This window comes from Rhineura floridana, chromosome 17 (genome assembly GCF_030035675.1).
Source record: "Rhineura floridana isolate rRhiFlo1 chromosome 17, rRhiFlo1.hap2, whole genome shotgun sequence".
In the NCBI taxonomy this organism is placed as follows: Eukaryota; Metazoa; Chordata; class Lepidosauria; order Squamata; family Rhineuridae; genus Rhineura; species Rhineura floridana.
In genome coordinates, this window is record NC_084496.1 from 12,344,494 (window position 1) to 12,369,298 (window position 24,805).

Consider the following 24,805-nt stretch of genomic DNA (forward strand, 5'->3'; position numbering starts at 1 on the left):
GGAACATTTTCAGCCTGAGGGCCGCATTCCCTTCCGGGTAACCTTTTGGGGGGCCGCTTGCCAGTGGTGGGTGGGGCTAGTTGCAAAAGTGGGCGGAGCAATTAATGTAAATGTTAACTTTTTACAGTAAGATGGTCTCTACACCTGCTTACATACCACTCTGTCTCCTCCTTCCAGGCAAGCCAGAAGTTCAGGGCAATATTCCAGTCAGGCAAAAACACTCAAGGGAGATGCAAAGTAGGGCTGGTGAGGGGTGTGGCCTGGAGAAGAGTTCCGAGGGCCGGATAGAAAGACCTGAAGGGCCATATTTGGCCCTCTGGACTCTTCCATAGGCCACATCTTTCATTGGCCTTGCTTTACCCTCCGCGAGTGTTTTTGCCTCGCTGGAAAATGTCCTTCAACTCTGACATTACCTTTTGCTTGCCTGGATGAAGGATAGAGAGGGTGTGTGAGTCTGTAAGGATAGCAGGCTACTACACAAAGGCAAAATTTGCGTTAGTTGCTCCACTCATTTTTGCTGCCGGTCCCTCCTGCCACAGGAATGTGGCCCCCAGAAGGTTGGCCAGAAGGGAATGTGGCCCTCCAACTGAAAAAGGTTCCCCCTCTCCTAGAACATACGGTTTTTTATTTTTGGTGTACATGTCACTTAGATTTGAAGCTTTGTGAACTGGGGCTTGTCTTGTGTTTTAATCTTACGCCCCACTTTTTGAGGAACTTCACAAAGCCACTTATAATCTCCAATAATAACTCCACCTGATGATAAAATATAGACTACAGTATAGCTAAACAATACACCAGCATAAAAACTGAAGTAAAGAAATAGAAAATGAAGCAGAATGCAGATCATACAATGGTATTAATTATATTAGAAACCAACAAGAATGAAAAACTGCAGAAATAAAACAGGCAGGGAAGGTTTGGGAGAAAAGTTTACAACAAACATCAAAAATATAACTAAGTTGGGGCTTTGCTTCTAAGGGAAGGTTTTAGGCGCTTTATAAGTGAACTAGCAGCCTTGTTCCTGGCGTTGTTCAGAAAATCAAAGAAACAAAAAAAAATCAGTGCAGGTTAGAAACCAGCGTTTAAAATCAGTGCAGCTTTGAAAGGTTCAGTCTGCCATCTGGGTTCCAAATGGCAGCTCATTATATCCAAACAGAAACAGAAACTTGCTCCTTGGTCTCAGGAACTATCATGCAAAATTTGCTTATGATATCTAAAGAGGAATCAAACTGCATAGCAAGCAAACAATTTTCAAGATTTATAGATGATGATGATATTAAGCAAAGATGGGTAACAGCTGGCACCCTGTCTGCCACATACCTGTCATGATTCTTTTCATTGAGCAACCCTGGCCAGGTTCCACAGGGCCCCAGGCTTTCTTGCAATCGCAATAACACCAGGAGTTGAATTCTGCTGTTCTACAACGGGTCAGACAATACCAAGAGCTTTCTGTAGGAACTCACATAGCCATACCTTTGCTTTTTGTTGCAGAGAAAGGTGCCTGAGCAGGACATCGCACAAGGATCTTACATCGCCTTGCCATTGACACTGCTGCTTCTGTTGGCTGGTTACAACCACGATAAGGTAGAGTCTGTGTGTATTCTTTTTGCAATGTTAGATTGATTCAGCAAAAAATAGGGCTCTCCTAACAAAGGTTTCCCACCCCGGATTTAATGCTACCATTGCTGATTTTCTGATTGTTTTCATAATGGTCTAACATGGTTACCTTTGGTTTTTGTGCTCCTCTAGTTGATCCCCCTGCTGCTCCAGCTAACCAGCCATCTCCAGGGGGTGCGGACACTTGGGCAGGCAGGTTCTGATACAGGTAGCCTTGAAGACATGAAGAGGCAAGCCAAGAAGCAGAAGATGAGGCGGACGTGAGGCGACAAGAGCTCTTTTCAATTTAGAGTCATGGGGTTTTCAGGTGGCGTAGCTGCTAAATGGGACTGAATCCTGGGACCTGATGAAGATGTTAGTTGGCATTCGAGTTGCATCACAGATGTAAATTTTACATGATATCTGCAGAAGATCACAGTTCTTTTTTTAAAAAAACACAAAAATGAACCAACAAGCTCTGGTCACAGAGAACATCTTCCATTACTAGAAAGGCGGTTTGGGGATAACTTCTTGTCGGAGAAAATAAGTTATTACAGTTATGTTATTTTCTAGGCTTTGCAAGAACAATGGCCATTAAAAGCTGATTTTGCATCCCAGCCTGTTTAATTTGGTTTTTATCTTTTTAACTTGGCAACTCTTTTGGTGTCATTTCATTTCACTTAATTGTCATAGGCCACTTTTTTCCCAAGCCCAAAACATACCAAGCAATAACATACTGGGGAAAAAATTCATTAATACTTGCATAGTGGCTTTTGGCCCCGCCCACCACATGCTGCTGGCCCCGCCTCCAGTTGTCCATGCAGTCATGTGGATGTCTTAAACTGCTGAAGCTACACTGGATCAGCCACTCACTTGAAGGTTTCCATGTGAATGGGATCCCCACATTACCAGGAAGGTTTTTTCTTTTCCATTGGGCTTTTTGTGGGTGTGTTGGGGGCACCCCCTTTGTATTTGTTTTAAGATTCTTTTTCTCGGGCTTCTTCCAAGCAGGCTGATACCCCCTTATGTTTCTTAGTGGCCCTGTTTCGGCTCAGTTTCTGCTGGTGCTCACCTCCTGTTAGATTGATTCAGCAAAAATTGGTATTCCAGGTATATTGGGACTTCAACACATCCTTATAGGAAGGCATTGTCTAATTCAGATAGACGCTGGAGGTGCAATGCTGGAAACCCCCCATTGAGGCATATTCACTAATAGGCAAAAAACACTTGCGGTTTAAGAATGTACCTATAGCCAACAGATATTTCTATCAAACTTTAAAAAGCAGGGAAATTGGGCAGCTATAGTGAATGCACCAGGGGAGCAGGAGACCTGACCTCCTCTCTGAGATATTGTACTGTCCTACAATTTTGTCAAAATGCAAACACAATTTGGGTTGGACTTTCACAGTCCAATCCACTTCCTGTGCAGCTTGGAAGAATTTGGTAACATTCTTCCAAGAGGAGGGGGGGTGGAGGAGGAAGGATAGTGGTAGGGAGGGGGAGGAGTTGGGGAGAACAGGTTTGATCATTTACATGCCTTTGAGTTCAGTGGGATTTACTGTTGTGCAATCATGCTTAGGAAGGTGAAACTGACCTGGGGGAGGGAGGGGGGTAGAGAAAGGGGGAGGGGGAGGGAGGGAGGGGGGGAGATTGGGTGGGTGGGCACTGGGCAGAGGGGAAGCCCCTTTCCAAAAGGAAAACATTGTGAACAGTACTGTTTTTCAGCATTTCCCCCACCTTTTTATTCTACAGCAGGCACATGTTGTCTCCCACCCAAATTTAAACCAAAGCTGTCCCTCATCACATCCACATCAGACCTTTATTTCACTTTAGACAGTCATGGCTTCTCCCAAAGAATCCTGGGAAGTGTAGTTAGTGAAGGGTGCTAGGAGAGGCCCTATTCCCCTCAGAGCTACAGTCCCCAGAAGAGGGGCTGACTTTTCAACCACTCTGGCCATTGGAGCTGTGTCAGAGGAATAGGAGTCTCCTAACAACTCAGCACCCTTCACAAACTACACTTCCCAGGATTATTTGGGGAAAGCCATGACTGTCTAAAGTGAAATAAAGGTCTGGAATGGGTGTGGCCACCTGATTACTCAAGTTAAAAAGCTGTGAGTCTGCATTTTAGAACGCTGACAGCTGGTTCTTACTGAGCATCGCCGATGTTATAATAGACTTCAATGTTAAATTTCTTAAATTAATTAAAAATCAGCCAGGCATTTTTTTTTTTTTACTTTTAAATTGCAGAAGATGAAGGTCAGAGTATGGGGCAAGGTCAGTAAGAGGATTACAGGTACTCTGTGAACATGGCTGATTTGTAATTAATTTCAACAAATTACAAGACCACTGACAGAAAAAAGTCCAACAAAGGGTCTGGATTATTTTTTTCTTGTTTTACACTTTGGACTCTCGATTCTCTCTGACTGTTTTGTGTATCACCATGAAAACTTAGAGGGTTGTTAAGCAAGCATTTCCGAGTTCAGGACTATAGGCTTTGTAAGGTTTCATTTTGAAATGAGCTTATGGGAAGCAGCAGAATGGCATGGGCATGTATTTTCAATTTAACATTGCAGATCGAGGCATATGATGTGGACATGTCCAGTGATATTTTCTGTTTGGGTTGAAGTTGTTGTCCATATTAACTTTGCATTGGCAAAATCTTGGATTTTGCAGATGTCCATTTGCTTTTAAATTACATCCCTGTTACATGGGGATTAATGGCAGGGCAACAAAAATGCCCTAATGGTCGCTTGGAGACTTATCCTTAGAGCCTAGAAGGACAAATACCCGCCAACTATTATGCAATGGTTTGATGACCCTTCCTATATTTGACCGTACTTTTGATAAACACCAACTTTATCTGGATACATATTTGGATGGCATATACATGTAAACTAAAATGCATATCTGAATGTTTAAATATTCTGTTCATGTCTGCTGATGGGTTATTTTCCACTGTTTCATCATAAAATTGCATTTAAAAAAATCAATAATAAAAAGATTGCTATTAGAGAGAACTTGATTTAGAAAGTGGCTGTGAAAAGCCACCGTCTACTGTGCTCCCTAACTCTAAACATGCCTGATCCCAGTCCGCGTATCTCCTATACCAGGGCTAGGGACCTTTCTGTGGCCCTTGCGCGGGTGCTGTTGAACTCCAACTCCCATTAACCAGAGCTGGTATGACCAATGGTGGGAGTTGGAGTCCAGCAACATTGGGAGGGCCACAGGTGCCCTACGCCTGTCTTAGGCATTCATTTCTGCCATTGCTGGTGAAATTAGCTGTACCCCAGCTTGTCTTGAGATGGGGGGGAAGACATGACAGAGGAGGGAGGCTAAGGTGTGTGTAAGGATTGGGAAGGAAAGGGAGTAGCCTAAGGCAGAAGGAGGAGCCACCACATATACACTGAGAACCAGTGTGGCATAGTGGTTAGAGTGTCAGACTGGGGCCTGGGAGACCAGGGTTCAAATCCCCGCTTGGCCATGAAAGTCACTGGGTGACCTTGGGCTAGTCACTGTCTCTCAGCTAACCTACTTCACAGGGTTGCTGTGACAATGAAATTGGGAGGGGGAGAACCGTGTTTGTACACCACCTTGAGTTTCTTGAAGGAAAGGAGGAGTATAAGTGAAATAATAATAAATTAAAATATCTTGGGACCGATTTCCTTGAAGGATGAGCTTACCCTGTATGTGCCCACTCCCCTGTATCTGTCTGCAGAACATCCTTTTACAGGTGCCACAGGAATGTTCTACCCTTGCAAGGAATCCTTCAGGGTGGCAGCACCTACACTTTGGAACTCCCTGCCTTCGCTGTATTGTTTTTGGTGCCTGCTAAAAACCTTTTTGTTTGGGCAATCCTACTCAGGTGTGGCACTTTGTTTTATAATGCATGTTTTTGAAACTTGATTTTACGTAAACCGCTTAGAGGTTTTGATGATTAAGCGGCACATAAATTCTGCTACATAAATAAATGTCAATTGTTGCTTGCTATAGTCAATTAAAGAGAGGAATGTAATCTGCAGAGCCTGATTACAGGAGCAAAGACGCCTCACTAGGGTTTGGCTCCCCAAATGCCGCTGTGAGTCGGGGCTCCGTGTTCTGGTTCTTCCTCAGATACAGCTGGTGTAGGGAACATTGGACCCTTCAGATGTTGCTGAACTACAGCTCCCATCAGGCCCAGTAACCACAGCCAGTGAGCAGGGATGATGGGAGTTGTAGTTCACTAACATCTGGCAGGCCAAGGTTCCCTACACTTCGGCTACAGAAACAGTGGGGAACCTCCTTCAAGGCCGCTTTCCTTTCTGGGTCCGCATACCAGTTGTGGGTGGAGCCAGAGGCAAAAGTGGGTGGAGCAATGAAAACAAATTTTACCTTTCTGCAATAGGCTAGTTTCTACCTCTCTGTTCTCCTAAGCAAGCAAAAGTCACAGTTCAAGGATAGTTTCTAGCCAGGGAAAAACACTCAAGGGGATTGCGAAGCAGAGCTAGGAGGCGGAGGCTGGGGAGGGTCCTGAGGGCCTGATAGAGAGTTCTGGAGGCCCGCATTCAGCCTCTTTCCTCTGGGCTACACAATTTCAGCTCCCTGTAATAGTGGTTGTCAATGTTTGACTTCTTTCCCACAGCCCATGTGTGCGAGAGATTAATGGCTATATCTTTTGTGCAACACTTCAGCAACTGTAGCGCAGGCATTTTAGAATTCACTTGTTTTAAGAATGAAAAGGATCATTAATACCAAATGTTTACAAGCTGTTTATAGCAGATGATTCATGTTTGATTCATAATATGTTGCTTATTATTAAATAGATGATAGATCAAGTGATATGTTTTAATTTTAATTTAATTAGATATATATATATTTTAAAAAACTCAAACGCAGTTTGGGTTGCTAAGCAACAATGGTATCATTATCTGTCATCGTTTGCCCAATAGAAGCCCGACGTGAATTAATAACCAAAGATAGCGGAGCTTCTATGGTCAACAAACAAATCAACTTATTAAAAGGAAAGAGATGTGATGTTACCAGCCCGAGGAGCTGGGCTCTACCTTGTGGCAAGGTGAGCAAATGTCCTCCTCTGCAGAGGACCGTCTTTGGCTATCAGAAAGCCAATGAAAGAATGGGCATCTGCTTTAAAAAAAATAAATTACCAGCTAACTGTCGTGCCTCTAGTATAGAAGTAGGGAAACTTAATTGATGCATTCTGCTTCAGAATCCGAGAAGCAGATTTCTCGGAAGCCTGCAAGCAAGAACCTGAGCACAACAGTCCTTTCCCCAGGTGTTATTCCAGCAACTGGTATTCATATTACCTCTGACAATGGTGGCTAGTAACCAGCGGAGGCTCCAATGTCAGGCGGGGTTTTAATCTGAACTTTTGCTGTCCAAGGTGCTGAATCTATTTTGAGATTGGACATGTGGACTAAAATCTGGAGCAGATTCACTGGCCCCCTGACATCAGAGCCACTAGTCTTCACTGCTAGTAACCATTGATAGACTTATCGTCCATGACTTTGTATAATCCTCTTTTAAAACTGTCCGATTCTGTCGTGTGTGTGAGGCTTCTTGGCTATTAACATTCAGCCCCTTCCCTGAGTGCTGTGTTAGCAGGATTTGTTGAGATTCTGCTTCTAAGCCGCAGCCCCACTAGGAGAAAGCCTCTTGCCGATTCCTAATATGTTTTCCCTTACAGTATAAGTGGACTCACGTGAGCTGAAGGGAGAAGGAAAAGCCCTTTACGGATCACCCTCTCCTGGCATTTAAATATGAAGCTTAATTTTACATGTTCTTAGTCAACTCCTCCTGGGCAGAACAGCAGCATTCATCTGGAGGAAAGCTACATGGGTTGCGTGCTGTAAAGGAAGGGGGAAATTACCTTCCCAATAGGCAAAGATGTGTTCTTTCCTGCTCATTTCAAAAGCCTCCTCCTGCTTGTTTGTCAGCGCTTAAACTTTGAATAATCTCACTTTTATATATATCAAAGGGGGCTGGTGCCGATGGGGACTGGTAGGGCGAAAGGCAGGGAGCCCAACATTAGGTGGAGCCAGAGCCAATCGCAAGCAGAGCCACAGCCAATGAGAGGCTGAGCCAACTCATTCTAGTTTTGTCCCCGCCCTTCTCCCTGCTGAGGGAAAAACTGAGGCAGAGGAGGAAGCTGACAGCCAGGGTGACCCCCATCGACTGGTTGTAAGGAAAACAGGCAGGTGGACTTGGATGAATCAAGACTGACATTAGTATTAACTGTCCAGCCTCCGCTGACGCGTATCTGCTTTAAGGAATTTGGGTGAAACTTTTTCAAAGGCTATGGGGAGCTGGGGGTAGGCATACCCACAGTGCACTGAAGCCAGGAGTTCCAACAGTGAAAAGGCTTATTAAATGGTCTGCCAAGACCCTTAGGAATTTTCAAGTGGTCCGCCAAAAAGCAACAAAGGACCGTTGCTGTATGTTCAACACTGGGAAGACTCAAAGATACCAAGCCTAAAAGAATGACTGTCAAAGATACCCATTTTGTTATGATGAAATTTACAAAAGAAAATAGGTAAAAGGGATTCTTTCACTAGTAACGAACTGGTCTCCTTTTATTGATGTTTGTAAAACTTAATATTTTACCTTCAGATCCAAAACTTTGTTTTCCAATCTCGTAAACGTTCTTGTTATTTGTTTGAATGTAGCTGGAACATCATTAATTGCATGGTTATAAGGCCACAATTATATGCATGCTTGCCTCGAAGTAAGCTTTGTTGAACAAGGTGAGAGTTACTTCTGAGTAAATACGTAGAGGGTTTTGCTGTAAGCTATAGAACAGCCATAGTTCAGGGACAGAGCATCTGATTGGCATGCAAAAGGTCCGTGGTTCAATCCCCGGCATCTCCAGGTAGGGCTGGGAGCCACTCCTGCCTGAAACCTTGGAAAGCTACTGCCAGTCAGTGTAGACAGTACTGAGCTAGATGGACCAATGGTCTGACTCAGCCTAAGGCAGCTTCTTCTGTTTTTGTGCTCCTGTTTGTTTCCACTTTCTTTCCTCAGCTCTGTGTAGCCTCATTTGGAGACTGATTATGATGATTAAATAATAATATCTATAATTCTGACATGTGAAATCTAAAGGAAAACACATGCTAATGAGAGAGTGGAATGGGAGGCTTGATTCTGGTTTACTTTTCTGCCTAGTAAATTATAATAAAACTTCACATGCATTCAACTTCAGCATGAAGTCAATTGTCGGTGCATAGCAAATTAAAATTAGACACCTCCTCTGGCTGGGAATTTATTCCCTTTAAAAAAGGAGTGAGGTTTGTTTTCAATCAAAGCATAGCTCCATTCTCATGGGAAGGAAATCAACTCTTCCGTTCTGGAGCGAGATCAGTTTGACAGCCATGGAAAACGACAGACTTTTCTTTTTGCGATACTGATGGAGAATGAGCACTGAAAGGACAGCAATTTAGATAGTGCTTGTTTTGTGGGCAATAAGAGGGATATTCATTTGGAGATGCTCATACCTCCAAAACTGAAAGTGGAATGGCTGGCCAACTTTTGGCAAAACCAGGCTTGGGGCCTCATGCCATGGTACTGGGAGAGTGGCCCATTGGCTGGTAAGGATACAATCCGATTACTTACTGGTTTAAGATATTTCCATGCTGCTTCTCAAGCAAACATCACAAAGTGGCTTACACTAAAAAAAATGAAAGCAATAAGCACCAATTTAAGCTATAACAGAAAACAGTCAAGACAGAAGAGGCAAAAAAAAAAAACCTTGTGAAAGCTTTATCTCCTCTCCCGTAGAGGATGGTTCTAGCGCAGGAACGAGTGAATCTGTCAGTTTCCGTGTCTCCCAGTTTCACAAGTTTTCCAACCTCAAGTTCAGTTCTCCAAGTTTCCACATCAATTGGCAATGTCCATAAATAAATAAATAAATAAAAAGTCCTCATGAAAATTCTTCAGCATTTTAATATGGCTTTCTGCTGATATCTATGCATTTCTGCCTAATGTACATATTTTTGCAGAGCATTTTTCCCTAACAGAACACATTTTTCTATGTTATTTTCACCAGACCTATGCAACTATGGGAGTAAGCGCCATTGAACATGGTAAGGCTTACTTTTGAGTAAACATAGAGAGGATTACACTCCATGGCCTGTCTTAACACTTCAGCTTTCTGAAGTAGTACGGGACTCAAAAACACATTGTGGATTTTTTGTCATTAATTCTACTGTTCTACTCAACTGGTGATATACAGAGGTTGGGCTGTTTATTATTCCTGTTTATATTCAGGTTTCACATGGACAAGGGATTCACAATCAAACAGAATTAGTATAATTTTAATTCTTAAAAGAAAAAACTGTTGTGATCAACCTGTGGGTTGCAATTGTTTTTCTCCTCTCTGCATGGTATTTCCACCCTCTCAAGTGAATGGTCTCCAGGTAAAATACTGCCTGAGCCACGGAAAAGAGTCAAATTTTCTCTCCACGGGCTCTCCCAATGGAACTCTCCTGAGTCTTGTTACTCCTCATCTCCAGTGAAAAGCATGCCTCGTCTTCCTCCTCCGCGTTTGCAGAATCTTCAGAAGTTGTTGCAATTGCCATCTCCAACCTTATGATTGAGTCCAGGGGGAGAAAGTTTGCATCCATAATGCAGCAGGTAGCAAACATATTAAATTGCTCTCCGATATGGTGCCAATTATTTTACCACTCGCGGAAGAGTCACCACCCTTGAGGCTGTCAAACAAGTCAGAATGAGTCTGAACCTGTCTGAGCCCCCTTTTCACTTCTGAAGTCGTTCCCTTCCCTTCACTGTTTGAGAAACCCAAGGATGTATGCAAAGACAACAAGCTTTTACAAACAAGTGAACTGGAAGAACTACCTCTTGCATTTTAGCTACAGGGTAGCGGGTGCTATGGAGACACCGCATAGCCTTTATCTTCCAACTTGATTCAAGGACGGTATTTAAGTAGGACTGTAGCAACGGCTGCGATAGAGTTGTGACGTAGCATTAATGTTCAAATTTGCGACGAGTTCAGCTGTTGGGCACAACAGTGACATCCATACGCGTGACTAAATTTCAGAGCTGGAATGAAAGAGGTGAAATTTAGGGAACAGTGGGCAGCCAGGGGCTTCATGCCATTTATGCATTCAACAAAATTGATATACCACTTGATTGTCGAAAACCTTTAACAAATACACATTAAAAATTATCAATAAAAACAAGTCATTAAAAACATTTTTGATACAGCTGAAACGTGGTTCAGTTCAGACAGCAAAACGACCACAATACCTGATGGAACGCCTCTCCCGATATGAACCCAACCGTACACTATGCTCAACATCTAAGGCCCTCCTCCGGGTGCCTACTCTGAAGGAAGCTCGGAGGGTGGCAACAAGGGAGAGGGTCTTCTTAGTGGTGGCCCCCAAATTATGGAATGATCTTCTTGATGAGGTGCACCTGGCACCATCACTGTTATCTTTTCAGCTCCAGGTCAAGACTTTCCTCTTCTCCCAGGCATTTTAGCATGTGTTTTTTAAATTGTTATAAATTTTTTAAAGTGTTTTAAATTGTTTTTAAAAGATGTGCTTTAACTTGTATATTTGTTTTTTGATGTTTTTAGTTGCTGTAAACTGCCCAGAGAGCTTTGGCTAAGGTGCGGTATACAAATACAATAAATAAATAAATAAAAATAATACCCACAACTCAGTCCTTTCCATTCCGAGTCAAAGCCGGACTCCAATCACCCAGAACCTTCCTTTTCTATTCACCCTGTTAGACCATCTGAAACCATTTTAAAAGCAGTGGTTGGGTTCCCCACTCCTAAGTGTAGCAGGGTGGGGAATCATCTGAGCATGAACCTTAGCAAAATTATTTCAGCCCTATTAGATTTACGTCGATGTGTTAACTGTCTCCTATCAAAATCGCTTTGCCAAATCAGGGCATTAATCTCTCTCTTTCTCTTCCCCCCTCCCCTTTATTCTGTTTGCAGATTAATCTTTCTTTTCTGACATCGCTTTCCTGTTGTCTTGGTTTTAATGAAAATAAATGAATTCATATATCCTTTTCAGTTCACATCCTCTCGTGGATTAGGCGGTATTAATCTCATCTGCTCTTGGTGCAGAGGCTTGTTACCAACAAAATGAAGCAGCAGCAGCACAGATATTACAGAGAAAATAATGCTAAAAAAGGGTGGATATAAGTTCAACCTGCTGTTGGTTTGGTGTACAAAGCCCTATACAGCTTGGGACCAGGGTGCCTGAAAAATCATCTTACCCCTTATATCCCCAATCAATCACTGCACTCTGCAGGTGAGGGCCTTCTGCAGATACCATCTCATTAGGAGGTCCATTCTGCACAACACAGGAATCAGGCCTTTAGTACTGCGACACTGACTCTTTGGAATTCCCTTCCCTTAAATATTAGACAGCTGCCATCTCTGTTGCTTTTTGGCACCTATTAAGATCTTTCTTGTTCAATAAGCCTTTTAAGTAGATTTGTTTATCCCAGTCTGCATCTGTACTGGAATTGTTTTTTCTCTCACCCCCCCCCCTCACACACATGCACACGTTAATTCATAAAGCCCTAAACAACTAGGGTCCAAAGTGCCTTAAGGAGTGCAGGACATGGAATAATGGGCTCAAGTTGCAGGAAACCAGATTTTGGCTGAACATCAGGAAACACTTCCTAACTGTTAGAGTGGTACGACAATGAAACCAATGACCTAGGGAGGTGGTGGGCTCTCCACCACTGGAGGCATTCAAGAGGCAGCTGGACAGCCACCTGCCAGGTATACTATAAGTTGGATTCCTGCATTGAGCTGGGGGTTGGACTCGATGGCTTTATAGGCCCTTTCCAACTTTACTATGATTCCCCTGAACACTGAGATCTTCTAATGGGGCTATTTTGGGTGCCCCGCCCCACACAACCCTGTGGTCCAGTCAGCTGTTGTCATATAAAAAATTAAAATCCTAGATCATCAGCTAACTATGCCAGAAGATGTGGTCTTAATTGTCTGCACAAGACTGGCAGTATAGAAACGTTTTCAACAAATATTTAAAGGTTTAAATAGAAAGCGCCTGCCTGCTGAAACTCTGTCAGAAGAGCATTCCACTGGACTGGGCTGATGATACCAAAGGCTCGGTTTTGTGTCGATGCCATATGAGTCTTGCCAACTCACGGGCTGGCCGATGGCACTCCTGCAGATGATCTCAGTGACTGAGCTGGGATACAAGGGTTCAAATGGTCCCTCAGGTACCCTGAGCCTAAGTTGTCCAGACCTTTGTAAATTAATATAAGGACCTTGAACCTGGCTTGGTAGTAAATGGGCAGCAAGTGTAGACATTTTCACAATGATGTCACATGTTGTTGGCCATGTGCTCCCATCAGCAGTCTGGCTGTGGCATTCTGCACCAGCTGGAGCTTCCAGACTAGGCCCAAGGGCAGCCCCACATAGAGCGCATTACAGTAATCCAGCCTCAAGGATAATACAGATACATCCTGTCCTCGAATTTAAAATCAGTGTCCTCCTCCTGCTACGTTTTTTACATTTCTTTTTTCCTTCTTCCAGGTGCCCTTTTGGCTCTGAACTTTTCTTTGACACCAGCAGTCATATGAATTTGTAGTGGCGCTGAATTACAATCTTGCCAATGGGACATTTGTCATTGGGTTCAGTGGGAGCAGGGTTACATAAAAGCTGTGCATCTTACTGTTTTATTGCGTCTCGTTCAACTCTCGCTTCAAAGAAGCTCATATTGGGGAAATAACAATAAAAAACGTCGGGGTTTTGCCGTTCAGAGCAGCAGGGGCAGGAGATAATCTGAGGTTTAATGATGGCTGGCTCTGTGCTGAATTGCTGTCTTTTATTTGCTGATAATCTAACTCTAGAAAAAGCAGAAACTAAAAAGGCTAAATGTCTATCATTAGCAGACAGAAAAATGAGATTACTTATTTCAGTCCAACACCTGGAAGCATGAAAATGTTCGGAAATTAGAATCACAATGCAGTCTAATAGGGTGACATGTTGATTGCATCTTTGATAATATGAATGCTTTGAAATCCTCCGCAAGAAGAGTACATGGCACCACCACATGCAATTGTACATGAAGCACCGGGGATGTTCAAAACCCTTCCCACCCATCCCTGGCAAAATGGAAGGGTGCTGTGACTACTGTGCCAAGTCACAATGGCTGGTTCTGCCCTTGTATGTCTGGTGCCTTAGGAGTTGTAGTTCAAGTCGTGCTGGGATCCTGAAAATATTAAGGGCACATCTCAAGGGACATCTTGTTACTTCAGTGATGATGATTATCATTGCAAATAATCACCATCACGGAAGCAACAAGATACCCCTTGAAAAAGCCCCTTGAACTAGAACTTCTGAATACTTCGGGAATATAAAAATAAGTCACCTCCATGATGACTGTGATGTTCCTATATATTAGTGTATATATGGTAAGTGCTGGTTGTTTAGAGTATACATGGTAAGTAGTGAAAGAGGAGGGGGAGTGAATGGGCAATAGAATGCTTGATGATTGGCTGAATGTTTAAAATGGCTGACAGTATAAATGAAAGGATGACAGGTAAATCTGGGGGAATGTGAGGTGGTGAATTGTGGAATCTGGGGGGGAGAAGAGAAAGAGTGGATTGCTTGGTGGGGTTTAGAGAGTTGTTTACCAGGAGGGAGGTGGAGTTCGGATTAGTATTGAGTAAAACCATATGCTTATGTACCTTAAGAAGAAATCTTGTTAATCTTGTTAGTTTTGTTATCTGTGATAAATACTTAATTTGGTTTACCAAAGGCCTGATCCTTGGCTGGGGTTTCACAGACCAGAAGGGAGGGTAAGGTAATGACCAAGGCTGAAGGGGAACTGTAACAAATGGTGGCAGCGGTGAAGAGAATAACAATACCAGTATTCAGAGTCTCTGGGAATACTAGTATTGGGACGTTACTGGTGGTTGCCTAGCAGGGGGATCTGTTGAGATCTGTGCTAGAGCGGGGAGGTAAATCATAAGAGAGAGCGGTCCGGACTGGTGGAGTCCCTGGTGGTGCCTAGAGACAGGCAGTAACCACGAGCAGGTAGGAACCTGACAGGGAGAGCCAGGGAAGGACGCCTCACATGTGGTGTCAGTAGCGGTGGGATACGAACAACAGAGAATCCAGATATGAACCAAAGAGAGTCCCAAAGACATGTGGTGACAAAGGAGACTACGTCACAGGTGTTGGCTGTAGCAGTGAGATACGAATACTAGACAATCCCTAATAGTTCTGTGGCAAACAGAAATAACAAAACAAGATTTCTTGTGAGAGTGACTGGCAAAAAGTGTGTGGCAAAGAGTGAGTGAACTCAAACACCATGGCTGAATACATAAAAATGAAAAGAGAGGAGCTGGTGGAGAAGTGCATAACATTCAATTTACCTCATGAGGGTAAAGGGGTAGATGAATTGAGGGTAGCACTTATAGGATTTGCAACTGCCCAGCAAAAACAACCTGTCAGAGAAGAGACCCCAGAAGGATATTTAAGCAATCCCGCTTATATAGAGTACTTGAGAGAGAAGTTGAGGATGGAAGGTGCAGAGAAGGAAAAACAGAGAGAGTTGGAAGCTGAGAGATTGAGGATGGAGGCTGAGGAAAAAGACAAGCAGAGAGAGTTGGAAGCTGAGAGATTGAGGATGGAGGCTGAGGAAAAAGATAAAGCGGGAGTTGGAAGCTGAGAGATTGAGGATGGAAGGTGCAGAGAAGGAAAAACAGAGGGAGTTGGAAATTGAGAGAATGAGATTGGGGTTTGAGGAGAGGGAGAAGCAACGAGCATTGGATGCTGAATTACAAGTAGAAAAGTTAAAATTTGATAGAGAGAAATTTCACTCTGAGGAGACAAGGAAAGAGAGAGATGGAGCAAAAATAAAAATTACTCCAAAGGACTTTGCTGTCTATGAGCCTGGTCAAGATCCTCAAATTTACCTCAGCACCTTTGAAAAAGCAGCTCAGTTGTGGGGGCTACCTGAAGATAAATACATGCAGTATTTATCAAACCTGATTAAAGGGGAATTGGCTGAGGTATACCAATATTTCCCCTCAGACAAGCCCGTCACCTATGCTGAATTCAAAGAAGCAGTGTTTAAAAGATTCAGACTGGGGCCTGACTATTTTAGAAAGCTTTTCAGAAATTGCCAGATACAGACAGGGAGGTCTTTTGTGGAACTGGGAGCAAAGTTGATGGATATATTTGGAAAGTGGATGAGTAGTGCCAAAGCTCAGTCAGTGGAAGAGGTGAAAAGCCTCATGATACTGGATCAATTATACCATCAGTTACCACCAGAAATAAGGCTCCTGGTCAAAGACCGTTCCTCTACATCTGTGCAGGAGGCCGCAGAGATGGCGGATCACTTCGCCTCCAATAGAACTGGCTGGGTGGGGAAAACATCAAGAGACCATATAGTGCTGGCAGAAGGGATGTGGTACCACAGCGAGTGAGTCCTCCATTAAAATCTGAAGGGCACAGGACACCTCAGAGTGGATCTGTGTACCCTAAAAGTGAGGAGAAATTATGCTACAAATGTGGTAGACCAGGGCACCTACGTTTTCAATGTGAGGTTGCCAACCCCATTAGTAATCCTGCTCAGACAAGGGCAGGGAAAACAGAGCCCAAGGCGTTAGAAACAGCGAAAAAGGTTCAGTTTTGCCAGATAAACTGGAGAGAAGTAACAGACCTTGATTCAAGTCTGAGAGAGGAAGTGAGAGTACAAGGGGCAAATTATTGGGCATTGCTTGATACTGGTGCCGCTCAGACATTACTGAGGCCAGATTTAATAAAATCTGAGGTAATATTACCTCAGGAAACTGTGACTATCCAAAGAGTGAGGGGTCAACCAGAAAGTTTGCCTGTGGCCCTGGTGGAAATGACTTGGAGAGGCCGAGAGGGCCGATATAAAGTAGGCATTAATGCCCAGCAACAAGAACCAGTAATACTGGGAAGGGATGTAATGGGCGCCCAAGGAAAGATCTATGTAGTGACCAGACAGCAAATTGGCAGAGAAAAAGAAGCCATATTAAGGGGGGCTGAAACAAACAGGGTGGAATCTGTTAACCAGCCTCAGGTCACCATAGCAACCACTAGCAGGCCTGCTGAAGAAGACAAACTGTATCAAGTGGTCTCTGGGGAAGAAGCAGAGCAATTCAGGGAAGAGCTGCATAAAGATATCAGTTTGAAGCAGGTAAAGGAACAAGCCCTGACCCAGCAGATTCCTTTCGCTGACAAGCTCAGGAGTCAAGTTGTGTGTGAGAATGGGATTTTATGTGGACTGTGGATGCCTGCTGAGAGAGGGGGTGAATGTGAACCAGTGAAACAAATGATGGAAGTGGTGAAAGAGAATTTGAGTCATGCATAGGAGAAGCAAAGTTACTGGTATGACAGAACAGCCAGAGAACTTGTGTATGATGTGGGAGATATGGTTATGGCGTTCATACCCAGGAAACATGACAAATTACAGGCTAACTGGGAAGGACCATATACCATCAGAGAAAGGCTTGACACAGTGACATATGTAATCACCACAGACCAATTAAACAAAAGCAAAGTGGTTCATGTAAATATGTTAAAGCCTTACCATACCAGGGATGCAAAGGTGTTGCAAGTTACCTTATTTCCTGAGGGAAGTGGGCCTGAACTTCCAGATTTGGTACAGGAAAGCAAAGACAAAGGAGGGGTAGATCAAGTGGAATGGTCAGAGGAGGTGAAGGAGGAAGTAAAAGAAGAGATTCTGAGAGTTTTGAAAACCTATAGGAATCTCTTTAGCAACAAACCTGGCCGAACCAGTATAATTATACATTCCATTGATGCTGGAGATCATGCCCCAATCAGATCTGTTCCGTACCGTGCGAATGGGAAAGTTTTGAATGAGATCAAAAAGGAGGTGGAAGATATGCTGGAATTAGGAGTGATCAGGAAATCCATCAGTCCCTGGGCCTCAAGTATTGTCCTGGTTCCGAAAAAAGATAGAACAACAAGGTTTTGCATTGATTATCGGCTAATCAATAAAATTACTGTCCCAGATGCGTATCCTATGCCTAGGGTAGACACAATGTTAGAGTTATTGGGGGCAGCAACCATTATCTCTACACTAGATCTCTGTAAAGGATTTTGGCAAATGGAACTAGACGAGCAATCCAGAGCCAAAACTGCCTTCAGTACACCAGATGGGTTATATGAGTTTGTGACCTTACCCATGGGACTAAGGAACTCACCAAGTTCATTTCAGAGGCTAATCAATACTGTGTTGCGAGGCATGTCAGATTTTGCTGTGGCCTATATCGATGTCGTGGCCATTTTTAGCAAGTTGGTGCCTGAGCATGTCCAACACCTGACAACAGTATTGGAGGCCTTAAGAAAAGCAGGCCTCACAATAAAAGCTAAGAAATGCTAGTTTGGACTAAAGGAAGTAATCTATTTAGGACATAAGGTGGGGAGTGGGAAAATCACCCCCTTATGGAGCAAGGTGGAGGCAATACAAGCGTGGCCGATCCCCTTAACCAAAAAACAAGTACGGGCATTTCTGGGTGTGGCTGGTTTTTATAGGAAGTTTGTGAGAAATTTTGGGGAAATAGCAACCCCCTTGCATGAATTGACCAAGAAGAAGTGTTCTGAGCGTGTGGTATGGACGGATGAATGTCAGAAGGCTTTTGATCTACTGAAGCAAGCCTTGTGCCAAGGACCCATATTAATAGCACCAGACTATGAGAAGCCATTCATCGTGGCTACAGATGCGTCGGACCTGGCGCTGGGAGTCGTCTTGCTACAGGAGAGACAAGGCACCAGACATCCAGTGGCATATCTGAGTTGCAAGCTGACGCCGAGGGAGAAAAACTATTCGTCGGTCCAGAAGGAGTGCCTAGCGGTCGTGTGGGGACTGAACAAGTTGCGCCCATACGTGTGGGGACGAAGATTCACAGTGACTACGGATCATCGGGCCTTGTTATGATTGCAGACTATGAAAAACCATAACACTATGTTGCAGAGGTGGTCCTGGGCCCTACAGGACTATCAAGTGGACTTCCAGTTCATCAAAGGCAAGGACAATGTACTGGCCGATGGACTTTCCAGGCAAGTGGCTGGGACTGCAGTGACGTGACCAGACAGAGGAACAAAGAAAGACATTTTCCCCATAGAGACTTTTATTTGTTAACGCGACGTATAAATCCTGGAACAGGAATAATACTCTGCAGTTGTTTAAGGGGGGGGGAAATGTGATGTTCCTATATATTAGTGTATATATGGTAAGTGCTGGTTGTTTAGAGTATACATGGTAAGTAGTGAAAGAGGAGGGGGAGTGAATGGGCAATAGAATGCTTGATGATTGGCTGAATGTTTAAAATGGCTGACAGTATAAATGAAAGGATGACAGGTAAATCTGGGGGAATGTGAGGTGGTGAATTGTGGAATCTGGGGGGGAGAAGAGAAAGAGTGGATTGCTTGGTGGGGTTTAGAGAGTTGTTTACCAGGAGGGAGGTGGAGTTCGGATTAGTATTGAGTAAAACCATATGCTTATGTGCCTTAAGAAGAAATCTTGTTAATCTTGTTAGTTTTGTTATCTGTAATAAATACTTAATTTGGTTTACCAAAGGCCTGATCCTTGGCTGGGGTTTCACAGACCAGAAGGGAGGGTAAGGTAATGACCAAGGCTGAAGGGGAACTGTAACAAATGGTGGCAGCGGTGAAGAGAATAACAATACCAGTATTCAGAGTCTCTGGGAATACTAGTATTGGGACGTTACTGGTGGTTGCCTAGCAGGGGGATCTGTTGAGATCTGTGCTAGAGCGGGGAGGTAAATCATAAGAGAGAGCGGTCCGGACTGGTGGAGTCCCTGGTGGTGCCTAGAGACAGGCAGTAACCACGAGCAGGTAGGAACCTGACAGGGAGAGCCAGGGAAGGACGCCTCACAATGACCTCCACCTTCACGCAGCACAGAGTTAAATGACAGACTTTGCTCCCACAGGAGGCAGTGATGGCCACCAACCTGGATGGCTTTAAAAGAGGACTAGCCAAATACATGGAGGGTAAGGCTATCAATGGCTACTAGCCATGATGGCTGTGCTCCTCCCCACTGCTGAAGGCAGTATGCCTCAGAATACCAGTTGTTGGGATTTACAAATAGGGAGAGTTGTTGCACTCAGGTCCAGCTCTTGGGCTTCCCAGAGGCATCTGGATGGCCATTGTGAGGATAGGATTCTATACTAGTAGGGCCATTGGCCTGATCCAGCAGGACTCTTCTTACGTTATCACAAGGTGCTGAGCTGCTCTGTTGCTTTTCATGGTACAAAGGGCACTACATTGGGGCTTTCAGTGACAACCAGCATTACTAGAACAGGAGGGGAAAATCACACAATTACCATTGCATGGGACGGGAGAATGGCCCAGCACTCAACATCCCAGCCGTCTCCTCTCATCAATATATTGGGATATGCACTGGATGGCCCCCTGTCTAGGATGCTATAACAACAGATTTCCTCTTGCATCTGCTGGATGTTGGACCAGAGCAAGATGCTCTTTGAAATCCCAGCCAACTCTTTAATGTATGGGCTGTCCATGTGTCCACCTAGCTCTACGATTCTATGGGTGGTCCATGTGCCCATCCAACACTGTATGATTCTCTGAGTTGTCCATGCATGTCCTCCACTGTCTCAGACATTCCCCCAATACATGGGTGGTGGAAGAGTAGGGCCAGTGGGTGTGGCCCTACTCACCTACTCCGCACAATCATAGGGCTTAGTATGCTAGGCCAAAGGTGGGGAACCTCAGGTCTGGGAGCCAAATTTGGCCCCCCAGGCCTCTCTATCTCGCCCTTGGAACTCCCTCTGGGCTCACTCACCCTGTTTTACACCTTGAGTGGTTTTTCCTATCTCGAACGTGTCCTTGAACGCTGATACTGCTTGGGTGGACAGAGAATACAGAGGATGTGTGTGTACAAACCAGCCTACTGTATAAAGGTAAAATTTACATTCAGTGCTCCACCCACTTTTGCCCATGGCCCCAGCCACTAGTGGCATGTGGCCTTCAGAAGGCTGCCCAGAAGGGAATGGGGCCCTTGGCCAGAAAAAGGTTCCCCGCCCCTATGCTAGGTAATCACCAAAAGCTGATGCCTAAGGTCGCACCAATCATTTCAGGACATGCAACTACATTCAGAGCTAAATGGGAAATGATGTGGTCTTTGTTAATGCATTTACAAAATGGTGTGTGTGTGGGGGGAGAAGTTATAAAATATTGTAAAGGGATAGACCACAGCCTATTCCTGCCCTATCAACATAACCATCAACATCTTACACCCGTCATCCAAGTCTATGCTCCAACGGCAAACACAGCAGAGGAGGAATGGGAGACATTTTATGCAGAAGCACAGGAATAAACTGATCACACACCAAAACAGGGTGTTCTGATAATTATGAGGGACTGGAATGAAAAAGTAGGGAACAGAGAAGAACTAGAAATTATGGAGCTTAGGAGATAGAAACGAAACAGGAGAGAGACTTATTGAATTCTGCGAAGCCAATAATTTGTTTCTTGCAAACACGGTTTTTGAGCAACTGAAAAGATGACTGTACACGTGGACATCACCAAATGGTCAATATAGGAATCAAACTGATTATATAATTGATAGCAAAAGATGGAGAAGTTTCATACTTTCTGCAAGAACAAGACCAGGAGCAGACTGCGGTACAGATCATGAACAGGTCGTATGGAAAATCAGATGATGATGATTTTATTATTTATTTATTTATTTGTTGAATTTCTATACCGCCCGACTAGCATAGCTCTCTGGGCGGTGTACAACAGAGGAATATAAAAATACACAATAAAATCCAATAATTCAGTGCAAGGAACATGTATGTAGGCATCCACAAATCTAAAATCAGTTAAACATATTTAAAAGACTAAAATAGACTAAAATGCCTGAGAAAAGAGGAAGGTTTTAACTTGGCGCCAAAAAGATAGCAACGTCGGCGCCAAGCGCACCTCATCGGGAAGACTATTCCACAGTTTGGGGGCCACCACTGAGAAGGCCCTAGTTCTAGTTATCATCCTCCAAGCTTCCCTATGAGTCGGAACTCGGAGGAGGGCCTTCAATGTGGAGAGTAGTGTACGGGCAGGTTCATATCGAGAGAGGCGTTCCCAGAGCTTGGAAAAGTTACTTTTTTGAACTACAACTCCCATCAGCCTCAGCCAGCATGGCCACTGGATTGGGCTGATGGGAGTTGTAGTTCAAAAAAGTAACTTTTCCAAGCTCTGGGCGTTCCAGCAGGTATTGTGGTCCTGCGCCGTATAAGGCTTTATAGGTTAAAACCAGCACTTTAAATCTGTCCTGGAAACATATTGGTAGCCAGTGCAAGTGGGCCAGAACAGGTGTTATATGTTCAGACCACCTGGTCCTCGTTATCAGTCTGGCCACCGCATTCTGCACAAGCTGCATCTTCCGAACCGTCTTTAAAGGCAGCCCTACGTAGAGCGCATTGCAGTAATCCAATCGAGAGGTTACCAGAGCATGGACAACTGAGGTGAGGTCCTCCCTGTCCAGATAGGGACATAGCTGGGCCACCAACTGAAGTTGGTAGAACACATTCCGTGCCACCGAGGCTACTTGAGCCTCAAGTGACAGGGAAGGATCTAAAAATACTCCCAAACTACGAACCCACTCCTTCAGGGGGAGTGTAACCTCATCCAGAACAGGGTGGACATCCACCATCTGATCAGAGAAACCTCCCACCAACAGCATCTCAGTCTTGTCTGGATTGAGCCTCAGTTTGTTAGCTCTCATCCAGTCCATTATCGCAGCCAGGCAACGGTTCAGCACATTGACAGCCTCACCTGAAGAAGATGAAAAGGAGAAGTAGAGCTGCGTGTCATCAGCGTACTGATGGCTACGCACTCCAAAACTCCTGATGACTGCACCCAGCTGCTTCATGTAGATGTTAAAAAGCATGGGAGACAAAACCGACCCCTGCGGGACTCCACACTGGAGAACCCACAGTGTTGAGTAATGTTCCCCCAGCACTACCTTCTGGAGACGACCCACCAAGTAGGAGCAGAACCACTGCCAAGCTGTACCTCCAACTCCCAACTCTGCTAGCCTCTCCAGGAGGATACCATGGTCGATGGTATCAAAAGCCGCTGAGAGATCAAGGAGAATCAACAGAGTAACACTCCCTCCGTCCCTCTCCCGACATAGGTCATCATACAGGGCGACCAAGGCCGTCTCAGTGCCGAAACCGGGCCTAAAACCAGATTGAAATGGATCTAGATAATCGGTTTCATCCAATAACGCCTGGAGCTGGCCAGCAACCACTCGCTCCAAGATCTTGCCCAGGAATGGAACATTCACGACTGGTCTATAGCTATTAAGATTTTCAGAGTCCAAGGAGGATTTTTTCAGAAGTGGTCTCACTACCACCTCTTTCAGACAGCCAGGGACCACTCCCTCTCGTAAACAGGCATTTATCACTTCCCTGACCCAGTTGGCTGTTCCAACCCTGCTAGTTTTTATAAGCCAAGAGGGGCAAGGATCTAGAGCAGAAGTGGTTGCAAGCACCTGTCCAAGCACCTTGTCCACGTCCTCGAGCTGAACCAACTGAAACTCATCCAATAAAACATGACAAGACTGTGCTCCGGACACCTCATTCGGATCAACTGCTGTAACCTGGGAGTCTAACTCCCGGCGGATGCATAAGATCTTATTCTGGAAGTGCCCAGGAAACTCATTACAGCGGGCTACTGATGACACTATCAAGTCCTTAGGGCCAGAATGAAGTAGCCCTCGGACAACTCTTAAAAGCTCCGCTGGTCGGCAAAGAGATGACTTAATAGTGGCAGCAAAATATTGTTTTTTCGCCACCCTCACCGCTCCTAAGTACAACTTAGTAGAGGCACTTACCAGTGCATAATTGCATCCGTTGGGAGTTCGCCTCCACCTCCGCTCAAGCTGCCTCCTATCTTGCTTCATCGCTCTCAGCTGTGGAGTACCATGGAGCTGTATGAGCTCTACACAGGAGAGGGCGCGCAGGGGCAATCGTGTCAACAGCCTGGGTCATCTTCACATTCCACAGTTCAACCAGGGCTTCGACAGGAGTGCCAGTCTTATCAGCCGGAAAATCCCCCAGAGCCCTTTGAAAACCTTCAGGATTCATCCGTCATCCGGGGGCGGACCAATTTAATAGGTCCCCCACCCTTGCAGAGGGGAAAAGCCGCTGTGAGTCTGAACTTCAACAAGCAGTGATCTGTCCATGACAAAGGGAGAGATGTAAAACTCCCCACATCCAGATCACCATCTCCATGTCCAGTAGCAAAAATAAGATCTAGAGTATGCCCCGACACATGTGATGATGATGATGATTAATAGCATTTGTTAGTTGCTTTTTCCCCAAAATAGGACTCAAAGCGACGTACAAAGAGGAAAACAAAAATACACTGCATATGAAATAGCTTGTGTTTCAAGTCAATTCCGACTTATGGCGACTGTATAGGGTTTTCATGAGGCTGAGAGGCAGTGACTGGCCCAAGGTCACCCTGGGAGCTTCATGGCTATGTGGGGATTCGAACCCTGGTCTCCCAGGTCGTAGTCCAACAGCTTAACCACTACACCACACTGGCTCTCTGTGAAATAGCTTACAGCAAGTCAAACAATATCAAAAACAATTTCAAGCAAAATAATACAACAATAATAGAGAAAATAGCAAATGGCAGACACAACAGCAACACAAAAACCATACCAACACTATAAATATAACACATTGTAACAATCCTATTACACAACGAGTCAATATAGCAAAGGTAGAAAAGAAGTAACACAATTTCAACTTCAACTTAGCTACTAGAACCACCCCACCCATGATGTTATTCACAGTCTCATTCTTCTAGTAACAAAAAGTCCTTTTAAACTCCACCAGTGTCCACCAACCGCCCGCCGTAGCTCTTCCCTGGCGGCCCGATCTCAAGCAGCAGCGTCAAGTGACCAGCAGCACCGACAAGCCTCTGGGAGAGTCCTGCTCACGAGTCCACCGAGCAAGGAAGGCTCCTCGGTCGCGCTGGGGTAGTAAACAATGAAGATTAATGTGGGGAGCAGGCCGTCTCCCCCCACACGCTGGGGACAGCATACCTGCAGACCGGTCTCCCTCGCATCCCCCCTCTCCGCAAGGAAAAAGCTCCCTGAAGAGCGGAGTCACAGCCGCAGCAGCCGAGGGTAAGTCGGCCCTCAGGCACCC

At 44.7% G+C, this 24,805-nt stretch overlaps 1 protein-coding gene across 2 annotated transcripts in view; it reads left to right on the forward strand.

Moving 5' to 3' along the window:
• Positions 1-2,213, forward strand: part of NOMO2 (NODAL modulator 2) — a 45,622-nt gene extending 43,409 nt beyond the window's left edge. For both annotated transcript variants that reach the window (XM_061600080.1, XM_061600079.1), the window contains 2 exons: positions 1,492-1,584; positions 1,750-2,213. In XM_061600080.1, coding sequence (XP_061456064.1) covers positions 1,492-1,584; positions 1,750-1,881 — 225 coding nt within the window. In that variant the 3' untranslated portion in view covers positions 1,882-2,213. The remainder of the gene's footprint in view (positions 1-1,491; positions 1,585-1,749) is intronic.
• Positions 2,214-24,805: the final 22,592 nt, after the last annotated feature.